The 26134-nt window shown below is 49.3% G+C and overlaps 2 protein-coding genes, 1 long non-coding RNA gene and 2 pseudogenes across 3 annotated transcripts in view; 2 read left to right on the forward strand and 3 right to left on the reverse strand.

Annotated features, from left to right (window-relative positions):
• The window catches only part of STX1B (syntaxin 1B), a 254524-nt gene that overhangs the window by 107022 nt on the left and 121368 nt on the right, over positions 1-26134 (reverse strand). The window lies entirely within an intron of this gene.
• On the forward strand, positions 1778-6420 carry LOC136403936 (uncharacterized). The gene is made up of 3 exons (XR_010751202.1): positions 1778-1963; positions 2483-2607; positions 5972-6420. It is a non-coding gene; the product is annotated as an uncharacterized lncRNA (long non-coding RNA).
• Positions 2651-4518, reverse strand: LOC136402566 (elongator complex protein 3 pseudogene; annotated as a pseudogene).
• LOC136404732 (small nucleolar RNA SNORA48) lies at positions 5042-5185 on the forward strand (annotated as a pseudogene).
• BCL7C (BAF chromatin remodeling complex subunit BCL7C) overlaps positions 13708-26134 on the reverse strand; it is a 35082-nt gene continuing 22655 nt past the window's right edge. Inside the window, exon 6 of the mRNA XM_066383315.1 lies at positions 13708-15814. Coding sequence (XP_066239412.1) covers positions 15602-15814 — 213 coding nt within the window. The 3' untranslated portion in view covers positions 13708-15601. The remainder of the gene's footprint in view (positions 15815-26134) is intronic.

A 26134-nucleotide genomic window follows, 5' to 3' on the forward strand; every position in this document is an offset into this window, starting at 1 on the left:
TCTCCCTGCCTTTCTCTAAAGAGAGAGAGAGAGAGACGATGTGAACATAGAATTTTTGTTTTGGGTTATATCTCCTTTGTGGTAATAACCTTGTTGAGAAAAAATCCATATACTGTACTAGTCTATTCACAGAACAGTCATCACCATCATCTTGAAACATTCTCATGTCCAAAATAACTTTATCCCTATCAGAGGTCACTTCTTCCCCTCAGTCCACCTCCCACTCCCACCCCAACTCTAGGTCACCATTAATGTACTTTCTGTCGCTGCAGACTTGCTTATTCTGGGCATTTAATATAAATGGCACATTTTGTTTTGGGCTTTACTTGACTTTTCCTTTTTTTGAAAGGTGGGTGAGGGACCGCTGAAGAATATTATGAAGGGGGTTGGAACATCAGAAGTTGAGGAGCTCTTCAGCGAGATAAGGGTAACAGAAAGAAAAGCAGAGGGAAACGACTTGCTTCCCTGTTAATTTTTATTGCTCTGTTTCTGCTTTGTAAGTTACCCCAAATGTCCGTAGGATAGAAATACTAAGTTAATGAAGTGGGAAGTGTTACAAATTAAATGGCCTGTTTTTATCAGCGGACAATTTTTTTACCTGTTTTTTTTTTCCCCATATTTATGCCTTCCGGAGGCCAATACCATGTGTAAAGGGACTGATCTTGGCATCAAGTCAGAAAACCTACTTAGCTGCTTTCAAAGTTTTTTGTAAAAAGAGGGGGTGAAAGGATAGAGGATTAGTCCCCTCTCCTCTCCAGCATCATCTTCTGAGTTGCAGGCGATCAGCCCCTCCATGATCTGTTGATAGTCCCTATTTTTTCAGGTGTCCTTCTAGACTTTTCCTGCCATTCCTGGAACTTCTGTGTACAGAAAGTGAAGGAGGACAAGAAGATATTAATGTGAATTGCTTACTATTCGTATAATGTCATACATTTACAAAGCCTTTACACATGCTATCAAAGCTGTTTCATAGGACGAACTGGAAGGGACCTAAAAGGACATCTGTCCAATGCCTTCACATTAAGATGAGGAAGAAGCCTAAAAATAGAATGTGACTTGCCCAAGGCCACACAGCAAGTGAGTGCCAGAGCCAGGGCTGGTTCTGGGCTTCCTGATCCCTGATCACTTACACTTCATTAGGGAGAAGCCAAAGCGCAGAGAAGCCCGGAGACTTCCATGAAGAATAGGGCCTGCCAGGCCCTGCCCAGATAGCTCGGTCGGTTAGAGCATCGTCTGGAAGCATAGAGGTTGCCGGCTGGATCCCCGGTCAGGGCATATACAAGAACAGATTGCTGTTCCTCTCTCTATATATGCTCCCCACCCCATTTCTCTCTAAAATAAATAAAAATAAATAAATAAATAAATAAATAAATAAAAAGAATAGGGCCTGTTAGACGAGGCAGGCTTCTTGAAGACCATCTACTGAGTCCAATCCGTCTTTAAACAGGGGCTTAGGGGCTTAGACGAGTGCCAGCCCTGGGCTGAGGTTTATCGGAATTTACTGGACCTGAATCCAGACCTCCAGACTCAGCACCGCAGCCTGCGGGTGTCCAGGGGCCCCAGTTATCTCTCCCTGGGCGGGGCGAGTGCTCGCGGAAGGGCTCAGGGGTCCTTCCCTGCCTTTGAGGTCCGCTCCCAGGGAGACGCCTCCAGCTCCTCCCTCCACCCCCTTGGGGCGTGGCCGGCAGCAGCGAGCCAATCGCGGGCCGCGCCGTGATAGGAGCGGGATGTCCGCTTCCCCACTCCGCCCATTTCCTCTGGAAGAGCTGGGCGGTGACCTAGGCAACGGGCCTGACGTGATGTCCACCTGCTCGTTTGGCTGCGTTCGCCCCTTTGGGCACAAGCAGAGGGAAAGCGAAGTCCTTTGAAGGAGCAGAAAGGACGGAGATTGTGATTGGTTGCTTGGATGAGTCGGGTACAGCCACTGGAGTCCTGGTCGTAGGAGAAGGACGTCCTCGCCCAGGTTGGACACGGTGGGAGCGGGCGCGCACTTTTGAGAAGCTGAGCAGAGAAAAGACTTCCTTTGGCGACTGAAAATGCCATGTTTCCAGCGCTTGCCCTTCCCGGATGCAGGCCCGGCCCTTTCCCCTCCTTCTCCTCCTTCTCCTTCGCCTTCTCCTTCTCCTTCTCCTTCTCCTTCCCCTTCCCCTTCCCCTTCCCCTTCCCCTTCCCCTTCCCCTTTCCTTTCTCCTCCTTCCCGTCCTCTTTCCCCAGGCGCGTTTCCTTTGCCCCTGTCTTCCTCTTGAGCTCTAACAGTCCCCACCGGACTTGTAGTGGGCAGCGGCAGCGCCTCCCAGATTAGCGCCCTGGACCTGTTTCCAGCCCCCTCTTTGACTTTCTTCCTGCACGGCCAATATTCCAGGGGTCCCACTCTGTTACTTTCTACCTCTTTGAATCCTTATATCTAACGTGAGTCTCATTTTTTGTTTGTTTTTTTGGAAATACACTTTCTTTAATTTCTTAAAATTTTTATTGCTTTCAGCAAGGGAGAAAGGAGAAGAGACAAGAACATCAAGCTGTTTCTCTATGTGCCCTGATTGGGGATCAAACCAGCAACCTCTGTGCTTCTAGACAATACTCTAATCAAGCTATCTGGCCCGGGCTAAAGTGAGTCTCTTGCAGAAAGCATCTAGATGGATCCTGGGGTTTTTTTGTGTTTTTTTTAAATTTGTATTTATTTATTGATTTTATAGAGAAAGGTAGAGAGAGAGAGGGAAATATTGACTTGTTCTACTTATTTACACATTCATTGGTTGACTTGTCTGTGTCCTGACTGGGAATCAAACCCACAACCTTGGTGTATAGGGATGACACTCTAACCAGCTGAGCCACCCATCCTGGGCCTGTTTTATTGCTTTTTGTTTGTTTTAAGATTTTATTTATTGATTTTAGAGAAAGAAGGAGGGAGAGAGAGAATGAGAAGCTTCAACTCATAGTTGCTTCACTTAAGTTGTTCACTAATTATTTGTCACATGTGCCTTGACCAGGCATGCAATCACAAAGTGACACACTGGTTCTCACATCTCAGTGCTGTATTCCAAGGTCTCTCGAATGCCAGCTCTCTCAAACTTAGCTCCACGCTCAACTCCAGAGCATTTCTCTGCACTTGGTACACTCGAGTCCGTGGACGTACAGGGACAAGGGTCGGAGCCACCAGTTCAGTCTTATCACTAAGAGAATAACTCTTCTATCTTCCTGATTTCCAGAGCTCATAAAGCCCAGTTCCATGAATCACCAGGGTAGGGTGAAGTATTAAACCATCAGGATGAAAAGCATGATTCTCAGAAAAAACGTCAGTACACTGTTCAGTGTCTCTGTCGCCCACGTTTGGCAGATGCGGCATCATATGAGCCACAATTCTGAAACCAGAATTTCCGGTCAGGTGAAATGACTCACCGCCTTCACAATGCGGCTTCGGTTGGTATCTGTAGCCACATCTTCACACACACTGTGCACCTCACTCTCGGGCCTTGTACTGTCGTAGGTCAACACTTCACATAAATGTTACTTCCTGTAATGACCAGGTCTGGTTTCAGTAGTAATTCCAATACATTTTGTGAGGCTCCTCTCTGATTACTGGACTGCCTCATAAATATCGTTGGAGGTATGTCCTGACAAGGCATCATGTAAGTTTTGAGTAAAATAATCTCTCCATTCTTCTGGAAGGGCTGTAAACATTCCACCCATCACAATAAACTCCACTGTCCCCACACTGTGACCGAGTTGTTTCAGCTGTTCTGTTGGGTGTCTTGTGCGTAGATAAGAGTTGTGTCTAGCACAGATAGCTAGCATGGAGGTTGGCTCATGGCCAGTATAAGACTGGGTCGAATCAGGTCCACCAGGGCAGTATATACAGATATTTCCTGTAAAACTCATATGTGGGCAGCTGCGGGCTTTGCCCATCACCGCCACGACAGCAATCCCACTGGCAGTTCTGATGAGTTTTGCCTTTAACTTGGGGACCAACACCTTTCCATAATGAGGTGGGACTGCGGCCATGATATCCACTGAGCGAGGCTGTGCTGCAAGTCCCTGTTTGGCAGCTGGTTTTCACTTTATTTGGATCAATGTATCACCCCTGTTCATGGGCTTCAATTAGTTGTTGAATAATATCTCCTGTGGTCAACGTTCTTAGCTCAGCAAGGCTGAGAACTCCTCACTGCCTCTGCCTCATCGCTCCGCTGTCGTGGCTGCTGGCACCTCCAATACTGACCAGGGGGTTAACTTCTTTTTCTTTTCTGTTTTTATTATGAGAGAGCGAGACAGGAAGGGAAAGAGATGAGAAGCATCAACTTGTAGTTACGGCACTTTGGTTGTTCATTGATTGCTTCTCATATGTGCCCTGACCGGGGCGGTGGGAAGGGAGAGCTGCAGCCGAGCTAGTGACCCCTGGCTCAAGCCAGTGACCTTGGGCTCAAGCCAGCGACCTTGGGCTCAAGCCAGTGGCCATGGGGTCATGTCGATGATCCCACACTCTAGCCAGCAACCCCACACTCAAGCTGGCATGTGTGTGCTTAAGCCATGACCTTGAGATTTTTTTTTTTAATTTTTATTTATTTATTTATTTATTTTTTACAGAGACAGAGAGTGAGTCAGAGAGAGGGATAGACAGGGACAGACAGACAGGAACGGAGAGAGATGAGAAGCATCAATCATCAGTTTTTCATTGCGCATTGCAACACCTTAGTTGTTCATTGATTGCTTTCTCATATGTGCCTTGACCGTGGGCCTTCAGCAGACCGAGTAACCCTTTGCTGGAGCCAGCGACCTTGGGTTCAAGCTGGTGGGCTTTTCCTCAAACCAGATGAGCCCACACTCAAGCTGGCGACCTTGGGGTCTCGAACCTGGGTCCCCTGCATCCCAGTCCGACGCTCTATCCACTGCGCCACCGCCTGGTCAGGCGACCTTGAGATTTTGAACCTGCACCTCAGCGTCCCAGGCCAAAGCTGTATCCACTGTGCCACCACCTGTCAGACAAGGAGTTTAATTTCTTTTATGTCAAATAACACCAAAGATTCGTGCAATAAAATATTTAGAAATAAGCCCCTGGCAATGGGCAAGGAGGCACCTGATTGGTGGTGCTGTTCTTATATCAGTCAGGGGCAAAGCAGGTGTTCAGCTCTAGTTCATCCTAGCTTGATGCCTGTATTGGTGGCCAGACCTGTTTCATGCCTAGGGCACATAAAAAAATAAATAAAAAAATTTAGAAATACAAGAAGAAACATGAGAAAGTTTTATTAGAAATGGTCTAATACATTTTCTGAACAAGTAATCAAAAATAAATAGGGACATAGCAGATATGAACATAAATATTTTTTACCCTGATAACAAACAGTATACCTTCTTTTCAAGTTTCATGGGCAGTGAGAAAATTCAATAAATATTAAGCCACAAAGAATATTTTGGTAAACTTTGAGACATGGAAATTCTAGAAGTCAGTCTCTGATCAAAATGCAGTTCAACTAACAATAATATAAAGCACGCCACTGAGAAATTGAAACACATAAATAGCATCTGAAATCATCCTGAGGACAATAAAAACTATTTGAGAAAAAAGAGGGGGGTATATAGTCCAGACTATCTGCAGAGGTAAAATTAACATCATTCAATGTTTTTAGTGTCAAAAAGAAAAAGAAAATTAAGTATGCAAGTTGAGATTTTTTCCAAGTATAAAAAATGCCCCCCCCCAAAGGGAGAAAGGAAATATTGGAAATAGAAAACAGAAAAAACAAACACCCATAAGCCTCATGGTAGGAAAGCTGTACCTTCCAGCCCGCGGACAGAGGAGTAGGTAGCCATGCTCCACGTGAACCCGGTCCTCTGACGTGGTCCTTTGCCGGGGTCCAGCCCCGGGGGGAGTCCAGGGGTCCCACAGGAAGAGACAGCGTCGGCGCAAGTCGAGTGAGAGAGCCGAAGGCTGCCGACAGTCCTTGTCCTCCCCACCCTGATTCTCCGCTCATTCTCTTTGCAGGCTCATCTACTCCCAAGGCTTCAGCCCCTTCAGCTGCTTTCTCTGTGTCAGGACCACATCTGATGTGCCCTGTGCATCTGTGGTGCATTGCGTGCGGCTCTACAATAAATTCTGTCCCTTTGTGACTTTCTATGAGACTCGAGGTCTTCACGACAGGAGGCAGGCTGTGATCATCATTGTGTTCTCAGAGCCTGGGAGGTAGTTGGTGGGTCCCTAATACACGGTAAATGAAAGAATGAGTTGGGTGGGCTCAGGCACTGACTCCTGAGTTGCATTTGGTCCCTAGTGGCTACTGTCCCCACTGCCCAGTCCCAGCCCCCAAGCCAGTGTCATGAGGCCTGAAATGAATTATTCCGAGCCTAAGAGGACTATGAAAAATCTGCCTAATGAGATATTTATGCAACCAGTAAAGATTGTGTTGACAGTGTCAATAAAATATGAGAAAGTGGGGCTTTGACTTTTTTTCTTATTTCCTCTTTTCCACTAAATAATCAGGTATTTCTCTTGCGAAGTAGAAAATAATCCTCTCTACCTTTAAGGCCCAGTTCAAATGCCACCTTCTCTGGGATCTTCCCCGACTTCTCCAGCTGGAAACAACTGTCGCTCTTCTGGGCTTCCAGAGCACCTGCCCCTCTTCTGGCCTCGTAAGTCCTGCCTTTGGTCATTTGGGTCTCCAGATGGACTATCGAACCCTCCAGGCAGGTTGCGGGCCTCCTGCACAGCACCGCCCCTCGTTAGTACAGAACGCACTACAGTGTCCGTCCAGACTCAAACCCATCTTCCCCAGCATGTGACTGGGTGGGGAGGAGACGCCTCACTGGTTTGAATGAGCAGTTAGCTGCCTGGGTGACAGAGACCACACAAAACTCAGAGATGCTGGGGCAAAGGATCACGGTCCCCAAACGGACTCTCACAGACCTCAGGGGCCAGCCCACGCACACCCACACCTACACTGCACGTGGCTAGGACAAGGTCCCAGACGCAACTGGTATGGCTTCAGCCACAATGAGGCAGGGAGATGGGAGTTTGCTGTCACACTACCTGGGGCCGACAAGTGCAGTTGAGGCAGCTGTTTTGACCACCTCTCTTGTTCTCGGATGAATAAGGAGAGGGCATTCCGTTCATCTGGGCGGTCTCCCGTGGCAAGAGGCAAGCAGATTTAGGTTAGAAGGGACCACTGCATTAGCCATGGTCATGACCCTCCAAATCATCTTCACATGGCTGTTGAGACAATCTTCCTAAAACTCAAATTACTTCTCTACTCACAGCCCTTTAATAGTTTCCCACAGTCATCAGGGTTTGGCCTTACGTTCCAGGATTCAGATGATCTGGCCCCCGCAGACCTCTCTCCATGGCCAGCTGCCACCACCCCACCCCACCCCCGCCTCACAGGACCACCAAACAGTGAACTCCCTAAGGATCTCCAGTCTGGCTTCTCTCTCTCCTCACTACAGATTCTCCCCTTACAGCATTGTATTCAGGAGCACGGATTCACAATCATCCATCTGTGGCAGCACCTAAATTTTCGTCTGGTCTGACTTCTGTCTCCAGCTTCAGAACAATACAAGTATATCCGAGTGTCTACCTGACTGTGGTGTCATAGCTATCTCTCACTGAACTGTCTGCCGCGGAAACCCACCCCACCGACCCCTTATTCTGCTCATCTTCCCTGAGGCGGTAAACACCCCCCTCCCCCCGCCATCCCCCAGTCACGCTGGTCATTCCTGACTCCTCCCTCTCTGATCACTCCCTCATTCACTCCACCACCAACTCCTGCAGATTCTACTGCTGAAATTTCTAGAACACCCATCTATTCTCTCCATCTCACATGGCACTGCCCCAGTGTAAGCCACACCTCCCACCTGGCCTGCACAGAGCCTCCTAATGGAGTCTCCCTGCTTCCTCGTCTGTGCTCCACAATGCATTCTCACACAGCGCTCATGGTGGTCTTGTATGGACATTGAATCATGCCACTTATTGAAGACGAGATAAAATCCAGGCTTCTGGTTTTAAGGGGTCCCACTGGCCAAATCTAGGACAATCTGGGCACTGAAATGATTAAGGTTAATAGCTATAAAATCCTTGGAAATAATAGAAACCCACAGTCCCGACCGCTAATAAATACATAAATAAATGGGCAGAGAATGTCCAGTGGAGGCCGTACTGGAGCTGAAGTCATCATTTTGTAATCGTCATGACAAAGACTGACTTGATTCATCAGGCAAGAGTCATCAATAGATGTTGAATCTCATCTATTTCACTAACCTATGAGATAGCATATCTATCTACATGGTTGTAACACATCGCTCCATTGCCGATCAGTTACAAGATTGGAGAAACCAGAAAAAAATCACTGAGGAAGAGCAGGTGGCCATCGTGAGCCTCTCGTGTCGTACCGAGGACACAATCACACTTATGCAGACTTCCAGCTAAGAATGCATAACCCGTATCTAATAATGAAGGAAAAGCAAACGAGCCCCAAATTAGGAACATTCTACTAAAGGGGAAGACTGCATTCTTTCATAATGTCAATGTTATAAAAGACAAAGAAAGGCTAACTACTCCGGTTGAAAGGAGACTGAAAGGAAATGGCGATTTAATGCCGTACATCATTTACTGCATCCTGGACTAGAGAAAATGCTATACAAAGGATACTGTCAAGACAATTGACCAAACGGATGGTACATTAGATACCCTGTTACATCAGTGTGAAGTTTAGTGAAGTGAATTACTGGACTGGAAATACCCACTGGAATAGGAGTAAAAGAACGTGATGAGCCCTGGCCGGTTGGCTCAGTGGTAGAGCATCGGCCTGGCGTGCAGAAGTCCCGGGTTCGATTCCCGGCCAGGGCACACAGGAGAATCGCCCATCTGCTTCTCCACCCCTCCCCCTCTCCTTCTTCTCTGTCTCTCTCTTCCCCTCCCGCAGCGAGGCTCCATTGGAGCAAAGATGGCCGGGCGCTGGGGATGGCTCCTTGGCCTCTGCCCCAGGCGCTGGAGTGGCTCTGGTCACAACAGAGCGACGCCCCGGAGGGGCAGAGCCTCGCCTCCTGGTGGGCAGAGTGTCGCCCCCTGGTGGGCAGAGCGTCGCCCCCCCCTGGTGGGCGTGCCGGGTGGATCCTGGTCTGGCTCATGTGGGAGTCTGTCTGACTGTCTCTCCCCGTTTCAGAAAAATACAAAAAAAAAAAAAAAGAACGTGATGATGGGACTTATGCTGAAGTAGTTCAGAATAAAAGTCACATGTATGTACTATATATACAGAGAGAGAGAGAGAACAAGTAATTTTAATAATTAATGTGAGTCCTTTGTATTATTCACTTTTTGATAACTTTGAAATTATTTCCAAATTAAAAGTTAAACCCGAAAATCTAGGTTCCTTCCCATGGCCCATGAAGCACCTGCCACCGTCCCCAGCCAGCCTGCCCCGCCTTCTCCTGACCCAGCTCACCACACTTGGCTCCATCGACACAGGCTAGCTATTTGTTTTCCCAACACACCAATTCCTTTCCACCTGGTCTGGCCCTTTTTTTTTTCTTTTTTTTTTTTTTGTATTTTTCTGAAGTTGAAAACGGGGAAGCAGTCAGATAGACTCCCACATGTGCCCGACCGGGATCCACCCGGCACGCCCACCAGGGGGCAATGCTCTGCCTAACTGGGGCATCGCTCTGTTGCAACCAGAGCCATTCTAGTGCCTGAGGCAGAGGCCACAGAGCCATCCTCAGCGCCCGGGCCAACTTTGCTCCAGTGGAGCCTTGGCTGCGGGAGGGAAAGAGAGAGACAGAGAGGAAGGAGAAGGGAAGGGGTGGAGAGGTAGATGGGCATTTCTCCTGTGTGCCTTGGCTGGGAATCGAACCCGGGACTCCTGCACACCAGGCCAACGCTCTACCACTGAGCCAACTGGCCAGGGCCTGGTCTGGCCCTTTTTGTGGACACCTACTATTGCCTCTATGTGGAATTCTCTTCTCCCAACTCAGATCTCAGGCCTATAGTAAATGTCACATTCTCAAAATGGCCTTTGACACTCAACCTCATATAGATCTATTCTTTCATAGTATCCTAAACCTTTCCTTCATGATACTTGTCTGTTACAATTTTTCTTTACGGTTTGGACTTGCAGGAATAGGACACATCAGATGGAAGTAGTACAAGCAGAGGCTGCAACTCAGAAGCGGAATCAGCCCCGAGAAACTGCGCCACTGCATATTTATTGAGTTCCAAAAGCCACAGCTCAGCAGATAGAACTAGAAAGCTACAAAAGCCTTTCTTCCCAGCCATACTATTCCCAATCCTGCACGTCTACTGTTTCCTTCATGATCAAGGACACGAGAAGAGTCAGAGTCTCAGAGCTTATCAATCATAAAGGACATCTGGTTCTTGAAGGCATTCTTCCAAGAATCCTGTGTACTTGCATTCAAGTAACCCCAGGCCAGTCTCCTGTTATGGCTAATACACTCCACGATCTCTTGTCTCCAAGTAACCCCTGCTCTGAAGTTAACTACCGTTCATATTTGTGCAGGGTCTTTCCCTTCACTTGTCAGTGTTTATAAGTCTGTATTTAGGAAGGATTGCTTAATGTCTGTTTTCTCTAGTAAGCTGAAAGCTCCCTGAAGCAAGGGATCCTGTAGGTTTCCCTCATGAACGTGTCCTCTGCTTCTGTTCCTGGACCCAGCACTCTGCCAGGCATTCAGTAGACAGCTGGTTAAATGGTGACTTCCACCTTCTAAGTCCACCCTCCAAACTGCTGGAAGCTCTCAGAGAACACACCCGACAGTCCACCTCTAGGCCCAAGAACTGACTCCAGAGGCTTCGTCTACAAGACGGCTTGAATTCCCCACCACTCCCACTAGGATCTGAAGTGAAGAGGCCGTGGTAAGGAGGAAGGGGAATGAGGGAGGAGAGCGATGAATTCAGTCGGGAACCTGGAATGAGAAGGGGTGTTGGGAGGCCGTTGGGTGGGTCAGGCTGGTGCTCAGAGGGTCGGTCTAGATTAGAATAAGAGATGACCAGCAGCTGTAGCTGTGGGTGTACAGAAACTCCCTCACCAACCTGTGCAAAAGAAAGAGGAAAGAACCCTGGCCGGTTGGCTCAATAGTAGAGCGTTGGCCCAGCGTGTGGAAGTCCTGGGTTTGATTTCCAGTCAGGGCACACAAGAGAAGCTCCCATATGCTTCTCCACCCTTCCCCTTCTCCTTTCTCTCTGTTTCTCTCTTCCCCTCCCACAGCCAAGTCTCCATTGGATCAAAGTTGGCCCAGGCGCTGAGGATGGCTCCATGGACTCTGCCTCACTTGCTGGAATGGTTCCTGTTACAACAGAGCAACGACCCAGATGGGCAGAGCATTGCCCCCTGGTGGGCATGCCGGGTGGATCCAGGTCGGGCACATGCGGGGAGTGTCTCTATGCCTCTCCACTTCTCACTCCAGAAAAATACAAAAGAAAGAAAGAAAGAAAGAAAGAAAGAAAGAAAGAAAGAAAGAAAGAAAGAGAGAGAGAGAGAGAGAGAGAGAAGGAAGGAAGGAAGGAAGGAAGGAAGGAAGGAAGGAAGGAAGGAAGGAAGGAAGGAAGGAAGGAAGGAAGGAAGGAAGAAAGAAAGAAAGAAAGAAAGAAAGAAAGAAAGAAAGAAAGAAAGAAAGAAAGAAAGATGAGAGTCCAAGGAGGTGGCTCAGAAGACCTGACTCACGGGCTACGTGTAGAAGAACATCCCTGGAAGCAAAGAAACAGTGTCCAGGAAAAGCAGGAGGGAATGGGAGAGAGAGAGTTGGCACAGAGGCAAGAGAAGAGGCCACTTAGGTGCTAAATCCCTTATATTTGTGCTCCCTTCTTCCTGTGGGAGCTCAGCATCTGGATCCTAGTGAGCTGAGGCAGCATGGTAGTGGGCAAAGGGTTTGGACTCTACCTAAATCCTGACTCCACCACATATAGGCTGGGTGGCCCTGGGCAGTAGTGGACCTAACGCCCAGACGCCAAGTCCTCATCTGCAAAATGGGAGTTGTGCTAGTATTCACTTGACGGGGCTGCTGTCGGGATTACGCGAGGTCCTGGAAAGCCCGGTGATCGTGCTTGACAGTCTGGGGATGAATGAGCACCAGAGGCGCATGCGCAGCGCAGCGGCTGCGCTGGTTCGGCCAGTAGGATTGCTTCCGAAGTTCAGCCAGTGTTGGAACTTTACATAATAGTTACCCCCGCCTCACCACCTTCTAGTACATGTCCCCTTACTCTGTTTCAGTTCCTATTGAACAAACCCAAACAGGCAGGCTCCATTTAACATTGTTCTTTCTCCAAAGCCTGTCCTAAAAATTGGCTTCCCCCTGCCCTCCAAGTGTGCCCCACGTCGGACTGTGCCGGGGTTTGCCTGCTTGATTGCAACTAAACCCTGTTCACCGGGTAACCATGCTGACAACACCATCTGTGGACGGAGTAAGTAAGCATTCTCAGGCCCCTTGCTTGCAGATGCCGCTAGTGTCCATCAGTGGCTTCTGACCGTCCCGTTCCTGAAGGGCAGGGGAGTGTGGATGCCCTTGCACAGCTTAGAAAGCGCGCTCACCACTACGCACCCCTTCTCCCCGCCCCCCACTGCCCTGTGAGGTAGGTACAGCAGATAGTCACCACACTGGCCCGTTTATCAAGCATTTACAGTGTACCATGCTCTGTGTTAATCATTCCCACATGTGAGCTCGCCTAATCCTATGAAACGCACCTAAATCCTATGAACTGGGATAGATCCGTTTTTTCCATTTAACAGAAGAGAAAAATCAGTCTCTGAGTGGCTAGACCTTGCCCCAGATCAAAGAGGTGATAAGTAATGGATTAGAACCTCAGACTGTCTTACCCCAAAGCCACACTTTAAACCTTCCATATTATTGCCTTGTTAAGCAAGTCTTATTCCCCGGGCTCACAGAGGTAAAGTGACCTGCCCAGGGTCTCACAACCAGGAGACACCAGGACTGGGCTCCATGGCTGAACCTTCTGGCCCTGAGCCCCTGGACCCATGCAGCTTTGGTGGCCGGGCTGGAGGATGTGTTGGGGAATTGTTTCTGCAGCAGACTTGCCTGCCAGTACTGCTCAGACCAGAATGGTATTAATATGCAGGAAGTCCTTCCTGAAATTTTCCAGAAATTTTATGTTTTTCTGAATCTCAAGAACAATCAGCCAAGAAATTGGAAAAATAGAAAAAAAAATTTCTTGTGAGAATTAATGCTTAAAAATAAACATGGAGGCATCCCTGGATTGAAGTAATCTGCTGACATCAAGTAGAAAGCAAGTGAAGGAAATGGTGACACACAGAGTCCAAGATTAAGGTCGACATTTCTGGAAATTGGGACAGGAGCACATACGAGAAAAGTGGTCACAGTCTAATCAATTGTCTTTGTACTGTTGCCATATTAAAAGTGTATTTGTGGCCCTGTCTTCTGTTAACAGGGCTGCAAATACTTCCCAAATAAATATTTAAACATTTTGTGATTTGAATACTACCCAATAATGTTCTCTGGTACTTTCTGGTTTTAAAATATTTGCTATAGCCTACAGTTCTTTGTAACTATTACTAAATGTGTATTTCTTACTTATAAAAATGTATAAAGTTATTTAATAAATACAGAAGAGGATAATTTCAGGAATTCCCAAGAATTCCAATTTTTTATTCTCAAATCTTTTTTTTTCTTAGAGAAAGAGAGGGACAGACAGAAAGGGAGAGAAATGAGAAGCATCAACTCATAATTGTAGCACCTTAGTTGTTCATTGATTACTTTTTCATATGTGCCTTGACTAGGGGGTTGCAGCTGAGCCAGCGACCTTAGGCTCAATCCAGTGACCTTGGGCTTTAAGCCAGTGACCTTTGGGCTCAAGCCAGCGACCATGAGATCATGTCTGTGATCCCATGCTCAAGCCAGCGACCCTGCGCTCAAGCTGGCAACCTCAGGGTTTTGAACTTGGGTGTCCTCAGCACCCCAGGTGGACACTCTATCCACTGCACCACCACATGGTCAGGCGCCCCAAATCTTGAAGATCAATATCTGATGGGAATTTGGAAGCCTTAGCCCAGATAAACTTCCCAAGCAATGCAGTGGAATAACAAACTTTGGAGAGGCTGTCTTCCTTGGCCTCCAATAAGGCTCCGCACAGGAGCTGGTCCCAGAGCAGAACTAAGGCCTGGGCAGAGGTAACTTCATAGTTTCATGGACTGAGCTTGAAAAGCATTGGCATTAGCATGAAACTTCTATGACATCTCAAGTTGCATCTCAATCATTGATGCAAATGTTAACTTTCATTTTAGGGAGTATCTGCTCACTTAATATAAAAGTGGTTTTTTAAAATTGATTTTAGAGAGAGAGGGAGGGGAACAGAGAAAATGAGACAGGAACCTGTATGTGCCCTGACCAGGGACCGATCCAGCAACCTCTGTGCTTTGGGATGAAGCTCTAACCAACTGAGTGGTCTGTGCCAGGGCAGTATAAAAGTGTTTTATATAATTACCACGCACACAAGGTTGTTCCATAAACCCATGCCCTGTCAAACCTGCACCCTTAGCTGTGTACCAGCAGGGGGGGCCCGTGCAGCAGGGCAGGCTGTGGAGTCAGGCAGGCAGATCTGGGTCTGAATGCGGCTGGTATAGATTCTGGCTGTGTGAGGTAAGGCGGGTCCCTTAACTTCTGAGATTTAGTTTCTCCGGCTGTAAAATGCTGATAGTGAGACTACCAATGTCACAGGGATGTTGTGAGGATTAAATGGGATAATTCCCATGAATCACAAAGCCTGGAACAGAGTAAACCCTCAATAAATGGGAGAGCTTATTATTTCCTAGTGTGCCAGGCCCAGCAGTGGAGTTGGCAACAAGAACATGGTGAAGGCCCTTGGCATCACTCACAGAGCTCGTATCCCCTGGGCCTTTTCCATGCGGGGATTTTGCTGCCCCTGAGGCCTCCGGGCCTCCCAGCCAAGCCCAGGCCGCTTCTTGCCAACGTTGATTCCCACGGGATGACGGGATGAGGAGGCTGGCTCGGGTGGGAGCTCTTGTGCTCTTCCTCTGGTGATGCGGTAACCCCGCCCGCAGGCCTGGCATCTGGACCACCTTCTGGGTAAGGTGGGGAGGGGGTGAGGTGGGGTGCGGCCCGGCCGGAGGCTCAGGGCTCCATGCGGGTGGGGACGCCCCGTGTGCGGTCAGGTCAGGCCTGGCCCAGCGTGGCGAGAGGCCGTGTCACCCCGTGCCCACGCGCTGCTCCCACCCCTGCGATGGGAGAGGCGCTGGGTCCTTGGTCACGCCTGGGCCGCGGGCCAGAGCCATGCTCTGCGGCCTGAGTAGGTGGGCCCCGCGGCCCGGACTCCAGCCCGCACTCCCGCGTGGCCAGGGCCTCTGGCTGGGATGTGTCTTCAGGTGCAGGGTGTGGTCCGAGGGGCGCTCCAGGCCCTCCCCGTATCTGGGTGCTGGCGGCCCGCTTGCTAGCTCACTGTGCCGGAGCAGGTGGTGAGCAGGCGGGTGCTGTGGCCTTGTGTTCGGGGCGGGCTAGGGCCGCGCGCCCGGATGTCCCCATGGTGGCTGTTTAGCACGGAAACTCTTTCCACCCTTAGGGTAGGTGGCTCGATCCTGGGGTGGCCCAGGGAGGCCTAAAAGAGCCTCTCCTTGCCTAGGGAGCTAGCTCACCTCCCCTTTCCCTGGGGGATAGTCCTGGGAGCTCTCGGGGCCTTGCTTCCCCCATCTGGAGCTCTGGGGTCCCGCGGCAGCGCAGAACTGGGCGGAGCACTGGGCTGAGCGTTGGTCCGGAGGCACCGCCTGGGGAGGAGCCTCCTGCGAGGCTCTGGCTTCAGGCCTTTCTCGTGGAGGGCTCTCCTCGTCACCCGCACGCCTGAACCCTGCAGGGAGAGAAGAAGACGCTGGCAATGTTTCGCTTCCCCTCGCCCCACCCAGCACTAGAAAGACCCTGCCTTGCAGGTCCTGGGTGGGGCAACTCGTTGGAAAGTCTGCAAATAAATGACAAAGCTCTGGATTTCTGACAGCAGGCAGAGGTTGTGGCAGGCGTGGTGGAAGCTCCGTTTCTGAAACCTGACACCTGACAGAGGTATGATTGCAAAAGCAGCTCCCACTGGTCTTATCCTGTTTCTAACAGGAATCTCAGACGATTTTCAGAGACAACAGACTGAAATCCTAAGTCAGGCAGCCCAAGCCTTCCCAGAGGAGCGAACGTTGACCTCCAGTTGAACCTGGAACCAAATCTACTCCTCCCCCACCGAAAGGAACCAGGGGACCAGGACACGACCAGAACTTAAACACTGGAACCCTTCAGAAACAAAGGGTCTGTTGTCCAGGAAGGCGCAGGGCTGAAGCTGCTTAACTTATCTTACCATAAATGATCACATACCGAAAACCTTCCAATTGAAACCCTCTCTGCCAGAGCATCCACAAACCAGCCTATTCCCCTAACCCCTTAAAACTCACTCTGGGCCCTGGCCAGTTGGCTCAGTGGTAGAGTGTCAGCCCAGTGTGTGGATGTCCCAGGTTCGATTCCTGATCAGGGCAAACAGGAGAAGCACCCATTTGCTTCTCCACCCTTCCCCCTCTCGCTTCTCTCTCTCTTCATCTCCTGCAGCCATGGCTCGATTGGAGAGAGTTGGCCCCAGGTGCTGAGGATGGCTCCATGGCCTCGGCCTCAGGCCTAAGAAGAGCTTGGTTGTTGAGCAACAGAGCAATACCCCAGAAGCGCCGAACATTGCCCCCTAATGGGCATGCTGGGTGGATCCCAGTTGGGGAGTATGTAGGAGTCTGTCTCTGCCTCCCCTCCTCTCACTGAATAGAAAAGAAAAAATAAAAAAAAAAAGTAAAGAAAAAAGAAATGCCTGAGCAGCTGCTTAGACTGGACCATCTAGGCTCCACTGCTCAGTTCCTACCTGTCCACCGTGGGCTCCAGGCATTGCTTTCACATTTGAGAGAAGAAACAGCCCTTGGGTCAGATACCCTTCAGGTGAGTGCCCTTGCTAATATGCACTTGCACCTAACATGTCTAAAGAAATCTCTTGAGGTTTCTGGGTTTGAGTCCTGCCTAGGGAGACAATTTTTTTTTTTAATTATTTATTTATTTATTCATTTTAGAGAGAGAGAGAGAGAGAGAGAGAGAGAGAGAAGGGGAGGAGCAGCAGGAAGCATCAACTCCCATATGTGCCTTGACCAGGCAAGCCCAGGGTTTTGAACCAGCGACCTCAGCGTTTCAGGTCAAGACTTTATCCACTGCGCCACCGCAGGTCAGGCTAGGGAGACAATTTGAAGAAAGGTTACCACTGCTGAGGTCCTCTAAGGTTGGGTTTGAGTCCCAAACCTTGGGCTCAAGTCCTCGGGTCTTGGGTTTCTCTGTCTGGAAGAGTACTCAGTCTGCTCTATTGTATGTGTGTGGATCTTGTTTCATATGAGCTTTATTTGAAACCAGAGGTTCTGTAATTTGCTCCTCGTCAGCAGACCCTGAAGGAGTTGCCAGAGGCGGTCAGCAGGCCTAACTCAGGGCAGCTGATCATTTCAGCCACACTGAGCGAACACTTGCTTCGTTACTGACCAGAGGTCAGCCTTCCCCACCCTGCGCGGGTAAAAGATGTCTGTGCTGGCAAGGATGAGCCTGGGTTATCAGTTTCCCCTGTGGAGGGGACTAAACTGAGGGTCTGAAGCACTGTGGCAGGTTCAGATGCTGGAGTCCCATATTAACTGTCTTGAAGGTATTGTCATTCAAAAAACACAACACCTCCCATGAGTGTGGAGGTGAGTAAAAAGTGTAGTGATTTTAAAATGTGTTCAAAAGTAAGTGATTATCAACCTAAATAAACTGCTATTAATATAGCTGAGGCCCTAGCCAGGTAGCTCAGTGGTTAGAGTGTTGTCCCAATATGTCAAGTTGTGGGTTCAATCTCCAGTGAAGGCCCATAAAAGAATCAATCAATGAATGCATAAATAAACAGAACAACAAATCAATGTCTCTCTCTCTCTTCCCCTTCCTCTCTCGAAAAACAACAACAACAAAACATAGCTTGGTATAAAAGATGCACATGGTAGGCCCTCTGGTCAAGGTGGCGGGGTAGGTAAATGCTGTGTTCGCCTCCTTCCATCAACCACCCTGAGAACCACCTAAAGACTAGCTGAACAAAAGTCCTATAACTAAGGATACACTGAAAAAGCCACGTCAAGACTGGGGGGGGGGGGGAGACATGAACGGGCAAGCCCAACACCCGCGCGGGTTGGTTGAGAATCAGGAGGGTATCTCAGCTTCAGGGGCGCCTCTGAGGAGTGAGGGGTCTCGGTGACACCGTGGGCTCCCCAATCCAGAACTGGGAAGAGGAGTCCACATAGCTTCCGGCGGGGAATCAGCGGGGATTGGGGCTTAGTGAGATGGAGGGCTGCTGGAGTCCCAGGTGTCCTCTTAAAGGTCCTGCTGACTGACTCACTGGCTTTGAGCTCCAGCACTGGGGCAGCAACTTGAACGGTGCCAGGGACATATGGGTAAGAATTTGATGGTCTGGCTTCAAGATGAGGGCTGGAAAAGCAGTTCTCCTCACAATTTTGTTCCTTTGTTGAGCTCTCCACCACCACCACCAAACACACACACAGCCTGCAGGCACAGGTGGGCGCCACGTTTGTCTCCATCAACCTGGCCAACACCACTCCCCCCAGCCCCAGAGAGTCTCTGAGACCCTGCCCCACCCAACTTCTGGGCTTATCCAGCTGCTTCCAGGGGCTTTTCCATGCAAGCAACCTCGTTCAGCTCCGGCTGCAGACTTTCCTAAACTCTCTTAAAGGCCCACAAACACCAAACAAGCAGTGCTGGGCCTCAGCCTTCCCTGTACACCTTGCTAAGCTGTCTGAAGCTTGGCACTAACGACAGCCGGCCTCAGTTCACATCTTAGCCTCTCTCAGGTGCCACAGAGCCCAACATAAGCAGCAATCAACTGCAGATCACTTTGTGGCTCAAACCACGTGGCCCTGGGCCAGTCACAAGCAGCAGATCATCTTGGCCTGCAACACAGCCCTTCCCAAGAGGCCCCAGAACCAATACACCTGGTGGCCAGCTTCAGACCACATCGGAGCACCACTCAACCGCCTCCACAAACAACACACCCAAAAGGTGGTCTTGGCAGGCACCAGAGCCCTGCTAAGCGAATCTTTTACTAATCAATGTCACCCCAATAAATTCAATTTAAAAAAATAAAGCAAATCCTGTGACATGGGGTCAGCCAGCCCCTGCCCAACAGCTCCTCTGCTGTAGTCATGGTCATTCCTCAAAGCCAAGAGCAATCAAGGCTCAACTACCCCAGGAGGGTGCACACAGCCACACAGGGGACACACATAGAGCATAGTACATAAGGCCACCCTACCAAGACTAAGACACAGCCAGTATACCTAGTACGTGGCGACAAACACAGGGTTTGAGCCAAAATGAGGAGAAAAAGAAACATGACTCAAATGAAAAACAAACAGACAAACAAACAAAAATTCCGGAAAAAGAACTAAACAAAATGGAGGCAGGTAATCTATCAGACACAGAGTTTATGCTCAATGAACTTAGGGAAAAAGCAGATGAATTTAGGGAAAAACTTATAGAGATAGAAAACATAAAAATGGAGATAGGAAACATGAAAAAGAACCAGTCATAAATGAAGAATGTACCTGAACTGTGGTGGCGCAGTGGATAAAGTGACAACCTGGGACGCTGAGGTCGCCGGTTCGAAACCCCAGGCTTGCCCAGGCAAGGCACATATGAAAAGCAACAACTACAAATCGGTGCTTCTCACTCCTCATCACCTCCCCGCCTCTAAAAAATCAAGAAATAAAATCTTCTTTTCTTTTGTAAAGATAATTTAATTGGTTTGGAGAACCGTGTCAACTCAAGTTTTTTTAAATGATGATTTAATTAGTCAAATTTGTTGTCAATGCCTAAATCCTCTGTGGAAAAAATGGGCAAGACATTGCAGGCCTGGCCTCTCCCTATCCCAGTTCGGGCCACTGGCATCAGCACGGAGAAGCCCTGGCTTCTAGTCAAGAGGCCAAGAGCGCAGGTCTCAGGTCAGGGCACACTCAGCTAATCTCCATCTCAGTGGTTAGGAGCGGCGGCTCTGAATCAGACGGCTGAGGTGTAAGTCCTGAGTCAGCTTTCTATCCTTGCCCTTGGGCAAATATATAACATCACCAAGTCTCTGTTTGCTTGCTATCTAGTATGGATAATAATCCCTGCTCAACAGGTTTCCTGTGAGGATCAAGTATGTTATGTATATATGTGAGCATATTTTCTATATAAAATAGTCAATTGATGGCAATTTTATTTCCCCTTTCTCCAAAATCATCCAGTGCTGCCAATGACCATGGGAGGATAAATCATTAATTCTGGGATTTAGTAACACGACCCAGAACTCAAGAAGAAGGGCATAGCCTGACCAGGTGGTAGCGCAGTGGATAGTGCATCGAACTGGGATGCGGAGGAACCAGGTTCGAGACCCCGAGATCACCAGCTTGAGCGCGGGCTCATCTGGTTTGAGCAAAAGCTCACCAGCTTGGACCCAAGGTCACTGGCTCGAGCAAGGGGTTACTCAGTCTGCTGAAGGCCCACGGGTTAAGGCACATATGAGAAAGCAATCAATGAACAACTAAGGTGTCGCAACGTGCAACGAAAAACTAATGATTGATGCTTCTCACCTCTCTGTTCCTGTCTATCTGTCCCTGTCTATCCCTCTCTCTGACTCTGTCTCTGTCAAAAAAAAAAAAAAAAAAAAAAAAGGGGGCATAACTAATAGGCTCCCTCCTCCTCCCCCGACACGCAGCCTGGAAGAGCCTGCCTGATCTGCTCACACTGAGGACCTGGGAGGGAACTGTACCTCGGACTGATGGGAGAAAGCTCCTTTTTGCATGTGAAGGGCCCTGTGGGTGAAGTTTCCTCTTAGTGTCGTCTTAGTAGTAGGATAATAGTCTTTAACTTTGTTCAATACTGGGCTGAATTGTCCCCCCCCAAAAAAAAATTCATATGCTGAAGTCCTAACCCCTAGAACCACAGAATGTGTCTGTATTTAGAGACAGGGCCTTTAAAAAGGTATTTACATTACAATGAGGTCACTCTAAGAAGATATTAAGACACAGACACACAGATGGAAGATACAGAGAGGGCCATCTACAAGCCAAGGGGAGAGGTGTCAGAAGAATCCAACTCTGATGACACCTTGACTTTACACTCCAAATCCTGAAGTCGGACCTCTAACCTCTAGAACTGTGAGAAAATAAATGTCTGTCATTTTAGCCAGCCAGTCTGTAGCCCCTTGTTATGAAAGCCCTAGCAAACTCATTCTGGCCCATTCCTGAGGAAGCTGCTGTCTTGCACCACCTGCCTTTGTCTGAGGGAACCTAATACCCCGTTCTGACCGCTGAGGATAAATAAAACCAGGAGCAGGTAAAGAAAAGCTAACAGTCCACCTGAGGGGACTCAGGAACCAGAGGAGAGAACATCAAACTGGGCCCCTGGGTGAAATGCCTCCCACTGAATAAAACTGATTGAGGAGGACTGTTTAAAAACAACGTTTTAAGAGTGCAAACTTGCCTGACTGGGCAGTGGCGCAGTGGTTAGAGTGTCGGACTGGGATGCGGAGGACCCAGGTTTGAAACTCCGAGGTCGCCAGCTTGAGCACAGGCTCACTAGCTTGAGCACAGACTCACTGGCTTGAGCATGGGATCGTAGACATGACCCCATGGTCGCTAACTTGAGCTCAAAGGTCGCTGGCTTGAAGCCCAAGGTCACTGGCTTGAGCCCAAGGTCGCTCTCTGGCTTGAAGCCCAAGATCACTGGCTTGAACCCAAGGTCTCTGGCTTGAGCAATGGGTCACTCGCTCTGCTGTAGCCCCCTCTGCCCCCCGTCAAGACACATATGAGAAAGCAATCAATGAACAACTAAGGAGTGTAACAAAGAACTGATGCTTCTCATCTCTCCCTTCCTGTCTATCTGTCCCTCTCTTTGTCGCTGTCAAAAAAAGAAAAAAAAAGTTCAAACTTCCTTGTCATCAGTCTTCTAGTTCTGTTTCTCCCAAGTCCCTGACCAGCCATCCAGACCATGGAGTCTAGTAACTGCCCTGTATTAGTATCAGTCTGCACTTCTGGCCGCTTCTTGTGCCCCGTTTATAAATGCCCAGATGCACTGCAGTTTTGTCCACTGCAAGGATTTTTCATCACCACTGTTCTTCAGGTTTACGCACATGGGGCCGTGGTCCTACAGCTGTTCGTGGTCAGGTCCTAACAGCGTATTACAGACTCACGTGTCAACAGGCTTGAGTTTCTCCTTCCTCAGTCAGCTGCGCATAAAAGACAGCCCAGGAGGTCACAGGCATGGACCGAGGGGGAGAAGACAAGGGAACAGGAGCCACCTGCTAATGTAGATGGCTCATCCCTCCTGGGCCTCCCTTCCAAGCCTGGTCTCACATCAAGTGGTAATAGATTGCTACTGGGCACATCCAACCTTACGGTCGTGTTGCTCAGACAACGCCCCATTCATAATAATCTCAGGTTACACGGTCACCTGATGTCTCCTGGTTAGGTATCAAGTCCCAGTAGCAAGCTGGAGCTGTTTCTCAAAAGGGTAATGGTTGTAGAAAAAGGGCCTGTGTTTATCAAAAATCCCGTGACCCTGTGCTCTGGCCCTGCTACTGGTGCTCACTAGAGATTCTCTGTGGCATCCCTGTTTGTCATGGGCATGTGAGTATCACTGGCTCGGCTGGATCATAAGTACCAGGTGGCAGGGCAGCATGTACTACAGCCTGAACTTGACGCAAAACCTTCTCTTCTTGCTCCGGACCCTTCTCGAAACTAGCACGTCACGAGTGAGCCTATTCATGAACTACATCGCCTTCCAACCGGCCTACCAAGCATCGTGCCTGTTTGGGGACAGCAGGTTGTGGGAGGTGCAGCTTGTCGTCCACCTTGGAGGATGCATCTGTACAAAGTCTGCATCACCAAGTCCCCAGAAACTTCACTGAAGTGGTGGTCTGGGGTTGATCTCCCACTTTCTAGTTTGCAAATGTCTCGTGAAGGCAGTTAGAGGACTTTTTATTTCCTGCTTATCGGTCCAATAATGTCCATACGGTGGACCAGTGTGATATTTTGTGAACTGTTAAGATGACCGAGGTCTCTGCAGCCTGTATTATGATAGAGCAGAACTGAAGTAGCCCCGAGACACCCTAAAGGCCCGGGTTGGCCTTGCTAGCCGAGAGGCAACCTCTCCGGCGGACCTAGCGTACTGGTATGAAGAAGCCAGCTCAACAGGTGCATACTGAATAGCGGGGGGAAAGATACCGAATCTGGGACAACAGCTGCAGTTGGAATCAGCACCCGATTACATTCGTGGTGGCCCACAGTCATTCTCCACCTGATTTCTGCACAGGCCAGACTAGCAGGTTCAAGAGAGATGGGATAGGTCTCACTACCCCTGCTCTTTTCGGTTCTTTGACAGCCGCATAAATCTCTGTTCCTCCCAGGGGTGTGCCTCTCCCAGAGAGCGGTGTGCATTCTGCCACTATGCCGATTTTCAACTTACTGCCCCTCAGCTCCAAATTCCCCTCGGAGATGACCGGCTCAGCTATTTATGCATTTGTCCTTGCCCTGAGCATGAGGTTAAGCTTTGTCAGTAGAGGGCGCTGAAGGGACACTAAAAGAGGAAAAGGATGCTCTTCCTGGTTCTGGTCTTAAGGTTTTATTTTTCTTGCTCTTTCTGCAGTTTCGCAAGGGCACATGTCAGTGGGCACATCCAGTGGTCCTCTAACTTAGACGTGTTTCCAGAGCAAGGAGTCCTCTGGAGAGCTCACAGCCCCCGGCTCACAACCGCTTTGCCACACACCGCCTCCACCGGGATGTGGACTCCACCACCTCCAGACCACAGGCTGCCTTTGCAGTGACTAGACTCCTGCTGGCGCTAGGGCTCTGGACCCCTTCTGCGCACTCACCCATCCGTCGGGACTCTTCTGCGGCTTCCTCCGGCTCTGGTTTCCCGCAGCGCAAGCTTTCTCCTGCCCTTGACTTTTGTAGCAACCTGGTGTTCTCCATCGCTGTGCTCTTAGGGACTTCACTTTCCCTAATGCTGACAGACTGCTGTATCTGTGGCAGCTTTCTCCAACGCTGGGCTCTCGCCGAGTACGCATGCTCTGGCACTTGCCTCCTGTGATGGTGAGACTTTCTCCAGTGGTCCCTGCGCGGGCAGAGCTCCCGCCAGCACTCCGCTTCTGCAGAGTGCACTTCCTACAGTCTCTTCCAGCAGTGCTCAGTGATGAGCGGCTTCACCTGACACCCCAGAGGGCGGATTTTCAGGAGGTCCCATTGGTGAGGCAGTGACATTCTTTTCCCTTTCAAAATGATGTCTGGAGCTCAGTCCTAGTGGAAGAGGACTCGTCCTTGGGCAGTCTGTCTCAGCCCTAGGGATAGTAGCTGATCTTTTTTTTTTTTTTTTTTTTTTTCTCTGAAGCAGGAAACGGGGAGAGACAGTCAGACAGACTCCCGCATGCGCCCAACCAGGATCCACCCGGCACGCCCACCAGGGGCGGAGCTCTGCCCACCAGGAGGCAATGCACTGCCCACCAGGGGGCGATGCTCTGCCCCTCCGGGGAGTCGCTCTGTTGCGACCAGAGCCACTCTAGCGCCTGGGGCAGAGGCCAAGGAGCCATCCCCAGCGCCCGGGCCATCTTTGCTCCGATGGGAGCCTCGGCTGCACGAGGGGAAGAGAGAGACAGAGAGGAAGGAGAGGGGGAGGGGTGGAGAAGCAGATGGGCGCTTCTCCTGTGTGCCCTGGCCGGGAATCGAACCCGGGACCTCTGCACGCCAGGCCGACGCTCTACCACTGAGCCAACAGGCTAGGGCGTAGTAGCTGATCTTAATGTCTGCTACTTGTGTAGTCTTTTATTATTATTATTAATTTTAGAGAGGAGAGAGAGATGGGGGGATGAGCAGGAAGCATCAACTCCCATATATGCCCTGACCAGGCAAGCCCAGGGTTTCGAACCAGCAACCTCACTGTTCCAGGCCAACATTTTATCCGCTGCACCACCACAGGCCATGTGTATTCTTTAGAATTGTCTTTAACTCTCATTAGCCGATTCCCTGTTATTCTAACCCCTATTAATAATTCTTTATGTTAAAATTTCCCATTTGGCTTCTGTCTCTTGATGGGACCTTGACTGATATAATAATTGGTACTGGGGGTAGTCCCAGGAGATAGATGTACAAAGATGGGATTTTTCTTTACAGTTGATTAGGTTACTCTCTTGGGCTGGAGCACAATGCTGAGCTCCTTGCCAATGGCATATGGAATGCTAGTAATCCACGGCAGGCGGTGGCATCACAATTAATCCAGTTGTCCCTGGTGGTTGATTGTGAGGAAGTGCCAACTGAAACACCTGCTTTGGGAACCCAACTGGCCACTGCCTTTGACCGCTGTGGCAGTAGTAATTACTAAGAACCGTGTCATAGAAATGGATCCTTCTCAGTGCACTTGAGTAATTAGAGAGAGAAAATGACAAACTCAGGTCTACCAACTGTTAGCACAAGTCACAATCTGAGAACCAGGATGCTTCCATGACAGTTCTAAAACAGTCTCTTAAGTAGTCCGAAGGTTGATATTGCTAAGAGTCCAACACAACATTTAATTCTATAGGTTGCTGATTTACAATGACAATTGAATTCACAGTTCTATCAAACTTGTGGTAGAACTAGGGCATTGAATAGGAAAGAAAGGATCCAAAATTTTGGAATGGTGTATCTAGTTGCACCCGGATGAAGTGACAATATTGAATTCCCACGTCATTCTGAGTCTCCCTTGCCAGTCAAAGTAGCTTGCCCTCCTGTTTCTGAAGAGACTAGCTTTCCTCAATCTGAAAACCCTGTGATACCGTTACCTGGGGCGAATGCCTTGAAAGGTGATGCTCATTCCATTCAAAATCCACAACTACCCTGTTACGACTGGGTTTTTAACTAGGGTCAAATCTCAGCATATTCTGGGACGGGTGGGGTGGGGGGCAGGTACACACTATGATCCAGGAACAAATAGCTAACACACCAGAAGAATTGCATTATGTTGCTAATAGGTTGGCCGGAAGTTGGTGAATGTATGACAACAGATTCTAAGGGTATTAAACAAATGAGAACAGAGTGTAACACTAGTTAGGGTCAGTTCATTGATATGA

Source organism: Saccopteryx leptura, chromosome 4, assembly GCF_036850995.1.
Source record: "Saccopteryx leptura isolate mSacLep1 chromosome 4, mSacLep1_pri_phased_curated, whole genome shotgun sequence".
Classification (NCBI taxonomy): Eukaryota; Metazoa; Chordata; class Mammalia; order Chiroptera; family Emballonuridae; genus Saccopteryx; species Saccopteryx leptura.